Here is a 10831-nt window from a genome sequence, read left to right on the forward strand (position 1 = left end):
CAGTGCACCTGGACAGTGAGCACAGGGCACCTAGTGGGGGATGGCGCCCCATTTCTGCCCCCTTCCTCCAGCCCTCAGGACATGCCCTTTGGGACCAGGGCCCCCACTCTGGCTGCCTGCCCCTAGCCCTCCCACACCCAAGCTCTCCATGCCTGTCCACCCATCCGTCCATCTGTCTGTCTGCTGCTGACCTGTGTCCACGCTGTGCTGGCTGGGCTGGCCAGGGGCCGGGCTCCAGGCCTCCTGGGAGGAGTGTGGCAGGCGCACTGGCTCTGGCTTCCTCAGCCCAGAGCAAGCTCTGCAGCCTCGTGCAAGGAGCCAGCCACCGGCCCAGGTCCTGCTCAGCCCTGGTCTTTGTGCCTCCGTTTTCAGAGTGGGGCTGGCCAGCCGGCAAGGCCACAGGGCTGATGAGGGGAGGCGTGGCTAAGGAGGAGGCGTGGCCAGGCCTTTAGGGCCAGGCCTGCGAGGGGGAGGGTCTCTCCACCTGCCTAGGGTCTGGCTCCCCAGCTGGGAGGCCGAGGGGATCCCAGCTTCCGGTTCTACCACACCAGCCCCTGCTGCCAGCCCCTGGCGCATAGGGACCCGCGGCCGCCTGCCCACCCTGCTTGCTGCCCGCCCATCCCCGCCTGTCCCCACCATCTCAGACCTCAGCTCGTGGGTTTCTTCTTTGTCAAGGCTCTTCCGTTCAATTCCTTGTTTGTTCTTTCTCTCTCCTTCCCTCCCTCCCTCTTTCTCTGCCTTTTTTTCTTTTTTCTTTTTTTTCTTTTGTCTTCTGTTCTGTGTACCCAGGCAGCCCATTGAGTAACTTCTTTGACGTAATTAAACAACTTTTTTCAGACGAGAAGAACGGGCAGGCGGCCCAGGCCCCCAGCACGCCCGCCAAGCGGAGTGCCCACAGCCCACTCGGTGACTCCGCGGCCGCTGGCCCCGGCCCTGGAGGGGACGCCGAGTACCCAACGGGCAAGGACATGGCCAAGACGGGGCCGCCCGCCGCCCGCCGCGAGCAGCCTTAGACACATAGCCCCTCCCCCAGCACGGCCCTGACAGTGGCCACCAAGGCCGCCTCACCGCCCACTCGCCACCCGCTGCCCGCCCTGCGTGGACCAGGGCCGCGCCCATCTGTCCGTCTAGACTGTTGTGAAGCCGGGGAGGGAAGGAGAGGGGGACCGTGCGGCTGGGCCTGCCCGTGCCCGCTCTCTCCTTCTCTCGCTGTCTGTCTCTCTGCCTGTCTCTTACAACGTCACTGTTTCCACTCTGATACCAGGAATTATCCCGAAAAGTTAACATGTCACCTCCACGAGGCCATCCTCTGTGCTCCGCGCTGGACACGAGCTGACCGAAGGCAGCTGCTGTGGACCTGCCCTCTCCTGCTGCTGCCTGCCGGGCGGCGAGGCCTGCCCACCCGCCGCCTCCATCCACCTGCCTGCGGGTGGCTCTGCCCCGTTTCAGCTCCGCATGGCCAGGGGGAGGAGGACCTGGCTCCGAGGGGAAGCCACCTCCAGCCCAGCAGATCGGACTCGCAGTGACTAGAGCCCTCGGCAGGTCCAGCCTGCCCAGGCCACCTCCAGGGCGCAGCCTGTGGTGGGCGAAGCGGCCATAGGCGCCCAGCCAGCCTGCCCGCAGCCTCTCCTCGGCACCTCTCCTCCCCGCCGCACCCTCTCCTCGTCCCAGCACCTTGGCGCCGCCCCCGCCACTAGTTTGCATCCCAGTCCTCCATGACTCACGGGGCGGGGCTGCTGCGCTCTCTCGGGCGCTGGCGTCCTTCCTGGCTGAGGTGGAGAGACCTCAGAGGCCCCAGAGCCGCCTGCCCGCCCCGGGGCCGGCCCACATCAGTGTTATTTATTTGCTGTTTTAACTTATTGAGTGTCTTTACTTCTCTGTTCAGGGAAGGGGCAGCAGCAGCGTCTTCCTGCCGTCTGTCTGTGTGTGTCCGTGTGTGTGTGTGTGTGTCTCGGGCAGGGTGGGGTCCGGGGCCGAGGGGCCAAGGACGGAGCCGTTGGAGTGCCGGGGGGCAGGCCGGTGGGTGCGGCGCCAGCAACTACTGTAAACTTTAAAGAATTCCTGCAAGATATTTTTATAAACTTCGTTTTCTTGGTTCTTTTTGGAAAAGGGTGTGTGGGAGCCGCCGGGCAGGGTGAGGCTTTGTGTTCAGGTCTTGGCTCTTGGTTCTTTCTATAGACATACACACATATATATATTTAAAGACTGCGCGGTCACTCCTGCGGCTGAGGTCGTCAGGCCCAGGCCAGGGCCATCTCTGTTCTGTGTCCGAGAGTGGGTGGCAGAGGAGGGCCCCGAGCCGGCCTCACCCACACACAGGACGGCAGGGGCACCGCAGCGGTTTTTTACTAAAATGACAAAAAGTAAAAAAAAAAAAGGAAAACAAAGGACAAAAGAGAAAGTGAGCAGCACTCTCTGCAGTGTGTTCTTGGGACACTTCAGCTGGGCCGCTTCTGCTCGAGTTTCTTCTGTGGGTGCGGCCAGCCCGGTGGCCGGGATGCATGCCTCGGCTTGGTCAGTCCATTTTGCTTTGGTGTCTCCCGCTGCCCTGCCCGTTGCGGGTGGATTTTACCGCTTCTATTACATTGACCCCCTCCCGCAGGCTGGGATTTCCACACGTAAGAAAAATTCAACACCCATATCAGCAACAGCCACGCCGTACAGCGGGAGGGGCTGCTCCAGAGACAGAGGACGCCGAAAGCAATACCTCTTGTTCGCCTTCCTCTTTTGTACTTGGGACACACGCAGACATCACGACCCGGACAAGCCCCACTCAGTGTATTCCCTGTCCAATAACTGTGAGCAACTTTAGTTCCGGAACAATAAATTCCTTCAGTAAAGACACTCGACGCCAGTCTCCGTCCAGGTGGGTGGGCGGGGCAGGGACGGAGGACAACCTGGGACTGGCTCTTGTCCCTAGCATGCGCTCCTCTGGGCTCTGCCAGGTGTGGATGGCACTAACTTCTGCCCCAGCTGAAAAGGACAGACCCCTGTGCAGGGGTGGGAGGTGCCCTCTTAGGCTGCCCCCAGCCTGAGGCAGACCACATGCTGGGCGGGGCTGGGTGGGAGGAGAGGCCGGAGGCCTAGGGAAGGGCCCCCGAGGCTGACATGGAGCTCTGGGGGGTGGGAAGAGGGTGGCGCCAGTGAGCACCACTCCCTGCCTGGCACTGCAGCATTGCGGTTACCAGGGATCTCAGGGGTCATCCCAGCATCTCGGCTTTGTCCTGGAGGACAAACATTCTTTCCACTCCTTTCTGGGGAAAAGAAGGATGCAGCACTGTGGCCTCGCCCTGAAAGCAATGGGCCAAGGCTAGCGGGCAGCCCTTGGAGACCACAGGCTGGCCTCTCACAGCGTAGGGGATGGTCCCAGCCGTGCCCACCACTCTCACCAGCTGGGGATGTAGGCACCATGACCACGCACTGGCCAGCCTCCCGCTCTGCTGCTGCAGCGTGAAGGACAGGTCCAGCCCCCTGAAAACCATGGGGCCGCCCAGCCCCATGTCACAAGGGCTGCGCCTGGGATTCCACCACAGCCTCGAGGACAGACGAGGAGCAATCCTTGTCAAGGGGTCCAAGCAGAGACTAGGACACCCACGAAGCCCTCTGGCCTCTCTCACACACACACTCCCCCATACACGAAGGAGAGCAGGCAAAGCACAGACGCTTGGCCCGGTGGCAGAGCCTGACTCCAGGGCAGGATCCTGTGCTGCAGCACTGCTGAGGTTCGATTCTCTGGTGGCCCCACCCGCACGTTGTCAAATGTCACCATCATTCCTGGTCTCTACCCATTAGATGCCTTTAGCTGCCCCCCCACCCCCGTGTGACAAGCAAAACTGTTCCCAGACATTGCCACCATCCCCTGGGGGGCGGAATCGGCTGTAGCATTCATACTCTTACCTCCTATACCATCTTGCTGGAGCAGACAGCCACAAGTGCACCATGCTTCTCTGGCTTAGTTGTGAGCTTGGGAGCTCTGCAGGAATGGCAGCTGTCTCCAGCTCTGCTCAAGACCCAGGACATGAAAAAGTCTGCTGACGTGCAGCTGGGGTCTTCCTCCTCTGCCCAGCCCTGGAACATCACCCCGCCTTTGAGGGAGGTGGGTACCCAGAAGGTACCTTGGAGAGGCTGAGAGGACCAGGCTCTATGGCAATCACTGGGCTGCAGTGTTCTGTTAACTTTAGCTTAAAAAAACAGGTTGAAGGAAAGAATTTGGTTGCTACAGTTCAGCAAGGCACATGATGATTATCGGGCTCTTGGGGTCCCAGGTTGCTGGCCACAGGAAAAGTTTTCTTAACCTGTGGTTTTGCACGTGCTTTACTAAAGAGCAGCTGACGCACAGACACCTCCCAATCTTCCTCTGCTGGTCTTCTAAAGGTTTACAGTCTAAAGTGTCAGCCTTAACAGGCACGTGATTGGAGCCCCCCCCAAATAGGACAGAATACCCGACACATCTGCTAGCTTTCCATCTGCCCACCACCACACCCCTTCCATGGGAAGGTTCTGTGTTCCACAATCCCACTTCCGACACCAAGGTCTCTCTTGTTGTAAGTAACAGAAACCAAGGCCAGTTAAGCCAAAAACTGTTAGTATTAATATTTGCTAATATGAAATAAAAAATATATAAAATAAAAACCAATACATAAGGACTTAACTATGTGCCAGACACTATTCTGAGCACCTTCCACTGAACATTAAACCAAGTGGTCTTCAGACTATTTCTATGAAGTAGAAATTAAATGGGTATGTAAAAAAACCAAAAAGATGGTGGGTCTAGCACCTGGTGAGGGGATGACCTCCCATGTCCCATTCTGAGTTCTCAGGTGGCTAACTCAACTGGCACATTTCGGGTGCCTGGCACTGCCTGGCCTGGGAGCTGGGGTGCTGATGAGCACATTGGCTGGGGTGTGCCTACCACAGAAATCACGGATGACTGCTGGACATGATGCATGTCTCCCCTGGGGCTCTGTGTGCTGGCAGGTGGCATGGGCAGGGTGGAGGCACAAAGGAGGAAATGCGAGCAGCAGCCCAGCCCTAGCTCTGCTCTGACAAGAATCTGCCCTGGACTCTGACCACACCGTCAGCTGAGTGCCTCACAGGCTCCCAACCTATGAGAAGGAGCAATTCCTGGTGTCATGAGGCCTCAGAGCTTGGAGAAGCAGGCTGGATCCTCAAAGTCCTACAGCCGGCTTCAGGCTTCCTATAGGAGCCCTGCTGACGTACCTCCCTTGCCAGGGAGCTCACCACTGGAGGTGGCCTGGCCCTCGCTGATGGCTCTGCCTCCTAGTCCTGCCCTCCCTTCTCCCTGTAGTTCAGTGCCCACTCCCCCTGCCCTCACCCAAGGCCAGCAGGAGTTGAATCACCAAGTCCAGTGCCCCCTTCTTCACTGACTTTTTTTTAAATATTAGATAACATATCTTTTTTTTTTTTAAAGCTTTTATTTTTTTCCTTTTTCCCCCCAAAACCCCCTGGCACACAGTTGTATATTCTTCGTTGTGGGTCCTTCTAGTTGTGGCATGCGGGACGCTGCCTCAGCGTGGCTTGATGAGCAGTGCCATGTCCGAGCCCAGGATTTAAACCAACGAAACACAGGGTCGCCTGCAGCGGAGCACGCAAACTTAACCACTCAGCCACAGGGCCAGCCCCTCCCCCTTCACACTTTCTGTTTCCTGGATCCACCCCACTCCCCACCACCAACCCAAGTCTCTTTTGGTGTGATTCAGAAAGAGACGGAGCTTAGCGGGGAGCAGAGAGGACAGCCAGTGACACGGAGAGGACTGGTGGTGAATGTCAAGACAGCGATGTCTACTTGAGGAGAAACGCAGCCAGGACTGACAGAGGCAAGGAAGGAGCATCTCTGATCCGGGAAGCTGAGTGCCAGCCTTGGGGCTCAGGTGGGATTGTGGAGTCTATGCTGTTGGTCACCAGCCCAAGCCCTGCTGTCTGTCACACATCCTTGGAGTCAGGCGCTGAGCTAAGTGCCTTCATGGATCATCTCCTTATGCCCTCAAAATGGCGCTAAGAGCTCCATGGCCCATCCTACAGATATATTCGTTTCCTACTGTTGCTGTAACAAGTTACCACAAACCTAATGGCTTAAAACAACACAAATTTGTTATCTTAAGTTCTGGACCGGAGGCCAAGAACTGAGTCTCACTTAAGTGGGTCTCACTGGGCTAAAATCAAGATGTTGGCAGGGCTGCATCCCCTCTGGAGGAGAATCCATTTCCTTGCCTTTTCCAGCTTCTGGAGGCACCTGTAATCCTCGGCTCGTGGCCCCTTCCTCTGTCTGCAGAGTCAGGAACATCAGCTGAGTCCGCACGCTGCCATCTCTCTGATTCTCCCTCCTCTGCCTCCCTCTTCCAGTTTTAAGGAATCTTGTGATTATACTGGGCCCAGATAATCTCTCCATCTCAAGTTCAAGTGATTAGCAACTTTAATTCCCCTTTGCTACATGAGGTGACAGGCATAGTCACAAGTTCCAGGGGTGAGGATGTGGACACTGGGGGGTGGGCATTATTCTGCCAAGCACAGACTGCCTTCTAGCAAGTTTCACATCCAATTCACATGGAAAATACACTCACTCCATTCCAAGGTCCCCAAAAGGCTCAACCCATTACAGTATCAAGTCAAACACGAAACCTCATCTAAATCTCAACAGCTCAAAAGCCCAAATCTCACCTAAATCATCTGATTCAGGTGTGGGTATGTGAAGACTTTGAGTATGATCCATCCTACTGCAAAATTCCTCTCCATATGTGGGCCTTTAAAACTAGAAAAGCTATCTGCTTCCAAAATACAATGGTAGGACAGGCATACGATGCCAGTCATGGACATTTCCATCCAAAAGGGGAGAAACGAAGGAGGAGATAGGTATCACTAGTCCCAAGCAATTTCAAAACCCAGCTGGGCCAACTCCGCTAGGCGCCCATCAGGCCTAGGAGTAATCCTCTGTGGCTCAAGGCTCTGCCCTCTGGATACCCAGCTCCACCCTCCGGCTTAGACTTCCTTTTTAAAGAAAGGTAGCAAGCATTTGCAGCTGAGGTTTTATCAGTCTGTTTCCTGCCCATAGTATCTTGGGGGGTCCAACAGCCTTTCACTTCATCCTCTCACTGACCCTTTCAGTCCAAGCTGTCAGGGTTTCTGATGGTATAAAATTCTCAAGAACCATGTGAATCTCCTGTATGTGTCATGGAGATTCACTCCATAAGACAAGGTGTTCCTCCAGATCCTTCCAAGAGAAAATTTTCTGTTTTTGGCTTTCCTGAGACGACTGTGGTAACTATTAGTCACACGCTTGACCTCCTCCAAGAGCCCTCCCTGTGACTGAATACTCTGAGCTTGTTCGTCTTCTCAGGTATTAGCAGAAGGCTGTCCAGCTTCACTCTCAACTTTTTCTCCAGAGCACATTTTCCTGACAGTGAACCTCCTAATTCTAGTGTCTTCTGCAATCTGGCTTGCCTGAGAATTCCCCAAATCATCAAGCTCAGGTTTCCTTTTGCTTAACAGCTCCTCCCCCAATTTCTCTTTCCTCTCACATTTTACTATAAGCAGCAAGAAACCAGGCTGCACCTTCAAAATTTTGCTTGGAAATCTCAGCTAAATATCCAGGTTGATTATTTACAAGTCCTGCTTTCCATTAACTGTAGGAGGACAGAATTCAGCTAGTCTTTCTGCTATGTATCACCATATAACAAGGACCTCCTTTCCTCCAATTTCCAGTGGCACAGTCTTCATCTCCCTCAGGCCTCACCAACAATGCCTTTAACATTCATATTTCTACTAACAGGCTGTTCAGGATGATTTTTGGTATTCTTAGTGGTGAATTAGGTTTCCTTTGCTGTGCCCCTCATTTATTTCTGAGTCTTCAGTAGCAGAGTTGTTAACATCCATACTTCTACCAACAACATGTTTAAGGAAATCTAGGCTTTTTCTATCATGCCCTTCAAAATTCCTCCAGCCTCTGCATTGCCTATTCCCAAAGCCACTTCTACATTTTTAGGTATTTGTTACAGTAGCACCCTACTCCTGCGACCAAAATCTGCATTCATTTCCTATCACTGCTGTAACAAATTACCATAAACTTAGTGGCTCATGACAAGATAAGTTTGTTATCTTACAGTTGTGGAAGTCAGAAATCCAAAATGGATCTCACTGGGTTAAAATCAAGGTGTCAGCAGGGCTAGTTCCTTCTGGAGGCTCCAGGGGAAAGGGAGAAATTGTTTTCCTTTCCAGCTTCTAGACGGGCCCAAGTTCCCTGATTCATGGCCCCTTCTTCTATCCACATTGGGCCAAATCTTTCTTGTGCTGCCTCTCTCTGGTACTCCCTATTCCGCCTCCGTCTTCCATGTACGAGGACCCTTGTGATGACGTTAGGTCCACCTGGTCAATCCAGGACATGCTCCTGTCTCAAGGTTGGCTCATTAGCAACTGTAACTCCTTCAGCATCTTTAATTCTCCGTTGCGAGGTAAGGCAGTGTATTCATAGGTCCCAGGGATTAGGACACGGACACCTTTGGGGGGATGTCCAGAACAGAGCTAACAGGACTGGGTGATCCAAGACTCAGGGATGGGTAAGCGAACAGTTCATCAGGGCACAGCTGGGACTCAGCCCCGAGTCTGCATGCCTTAAGCTGCGCCCCACTGCCTCACTGCAGGCAAAACCCAGGAGCCATGTGCAGCCACCTCACTGCAGGCTGGGAAACTGAGGCAGAGGCAAGAAGCCTCCCCCAAGATCTGAGTGGGCCAGGACTCTGCAGGTCGTTCAGCAAGGAGCCAGCCAGCTGGTGGAGAGCACGGGGCACTGTCCTCACCCTTGGGAGGTGTGTGGGTTGGCTCAGCCGGCGCACAGTCCAGCAGGAGGCACTCCCAGAACAACCAGTGCTGGTCTTCATCCTGGCCACCTGGCCCTTCCTGGGTGGACTTCCTGAGGTCCCAATGACCAGTGCCGTGCCCACGACACCCACATGCCCGGGGATTCCATAGCTCCTTCCTGAGTCAGACCAACATGACCACGTGTGTCCTAGACACCTCCCTGCAGATGTCCTGTGGCTCCTCATGGAAATGTCACCCCCTCTACACATGCTCTGTATCTCAGCTCCATCCAGCAGCTCGACTTGGACATTCCAGTGTCCTGCTGGCATCTCCAGTCCCCACATCGGCCAGCCGGACTGCTCCCACTCCCACCTCAGGGCCAGTTTCACCACCTCCCTACTCCAGGCCTCCACCCAGCAGCCTAAACACACATGGGACACAGCCTGTGTGCCTGGTCTGCTCCCTGCAGGCCTCAGGAGGTCCTTGATACCCCAGGCCAGGCCAGAGCCCTGCCTTTGGCTCCCACATTTAGCCCTGTGGTTAAGTGCCACGGGCATCCTGAGACCTCTACTTCGGGGGTCCAATTCACGTGGAAAATACACTAGAGAGACGGGAAAGACACATGGGTGAGGCACACCCGGGGGAAGGGGCCCGTGCAGCCAGGTGGGCTGAGTGTCCACAGTGAGGCCAGGATGACTAAGAAGGAGGGCATGACAGATGGAGGGGGGTGACCTGAAGGAGGCTCCCAGGCCAGGCCTTGCCCAGGAGGGGCTGTGGCTTCCCTGGCTGGGCACAGAGCTCTTGTCTGCAGGGTTTAGGAAGCAGTGGGGTGGCAGGCTGCACACAGGCCAGCCAGGAGCTCATCCTTTCAAGAGGCACCTGCAGGGAATGGGGTAGTGGGAGCTGAGTCAACACCTCCCAGCCTCATTGTGGGGTCATGGCTAAAGGGACTGGTAAGGCCTCCCAGCTGGTGACAGGCACAGCCAGGATGCTGCCAGAGGCATCCAGTGACTTGGGGGCAGGCAGGGGAAGAGGCTGGCCTGGCTTTGCTGAGCCCAGGCTAGGTGGGAACAGAGGCACAAGCCTCGGCAAGGCGGCCATGGGCTCGGAGGGGCAGAGGAGAGCCCAGAAGCCTTCCTGCAGGGAAGGTGGCACTTGCCCAGAGGCTCTGAGCATGAGTGAGCTCAGCAGGTAATTTGAGTGGAACCTTCTGGAACTGTGCATGTTAAAGTCATGTTAAAACAATTCTGGGGGCTGGCCCAGTGGCGCAGCAGTTAAGTTCACACATTCCGCTTCGGTGGCCCAGGGTTTGCCAGTTCAGATCCCAGGTATGGACCTACACACTGCTCATCAAGCCATGCTGTGGCAGGTGTCCCAAATATAAAGCAGAGGAAGATGGGCATGGATGTTAGCTCAGGGCCAGTCTTCCTCAGCAATCCTCAGAGGAGGATTGGTGGCGGATGTTAGCTCACAGCTAATCTTCCTCAAAAAAAAAAAATTCTGATGTCTACCCTCCATCTCCAGGGACTGAGTCAACAGGGTTGGTCTTCGTTTTCAAGCACGGGGAGTTTTAAAGCTGCTCCCAGTTGACCACTGTGCAGCTGCTCTGGTGCAGGGAGGGGTCAGGGAGATGGTGCAGGGCCCCGGTGGGGAGATAAGAGGACAGGGCCCCCGAGGGTGCACTTGGATTTTCTGGGGAACCCCAGGGCTGTCAGGTGGGGAGCAACTCTCAGGGGCAGGAGGAGGAGACGCCATGCCAGGAGCAATGAAGAGGCCACAGAAGAGGTCCGGAGAGAAGGCGGGCGGGGGAAGGACCTGGTGGCCACACGAGCTGGGAGACAGAGCCCAGGGCCCCTGCCATTTAAGGGGTGCACAAGAGGTGAGCAGGACAGGAGTCAACCACCAGAGAAGGCTGACCTATCACCAGGCATGGTATCAGGGAGGGTGGGGGGGTCCCCACTGGAGCCCCCTCCTCTCTGCCCACACGGAACCTAGACAAGCTCCAGGGTTCAGCTCATGC

The 10831-nt window shown here is 55.7% G+C and overlaps 1 protein-coding gene across 28 annotated transcripts in view; it reads left to right on the forward strand.

Annotated features, from left to right (window-relative positions):
• The window catches only part of BRSK2 (BR serine/threonine kinase 2), a 69464-nt gene extending 66620 nt beyond the window's left edge, over nucleotides 1–2844 (forward strand). For 13 of the 28 annotated variants that reach the window (XR_011524240.1, XR_011524243.1, XR_011524247.1 and 10 more), the window contains one exon: nucleotides 1265–2844. Coding sequence is in view for 14 of the 28 variants with exons in the window: in XM_070565929.1 (XP_070422030.1) it covers nucleotides 1265–1284 (20 nt within the window). In the remaining 14 variants the exon portion in view is untranslated. Of the gene's footprint in view, nucleotides 1–789 lie in introns of all 28 variants that reach the window. The other 15 variants (XR_011524239.1, XR_011524242.1, XM_070565926.1 and 12 more) reach the window with 3 other exon arrangements.
• Nucleotides 2845–10831: the final 7987 nt, after the last annotated feature.

The sequence above is a fragment of the Equus przewalskii genome, chromosome 11 (assembly GCF_037783145.1).
Source record: "Equus przewalskii isolate Varuska chromosome 11, EquPr2, whole genome shotgun sequence".
Classification (NCBI taxonomy): Eukaryota; Metazoa; Chordata; class Mammalia; order Perissodactyla; family Equidae; genus Equus; species Equus przewalskii.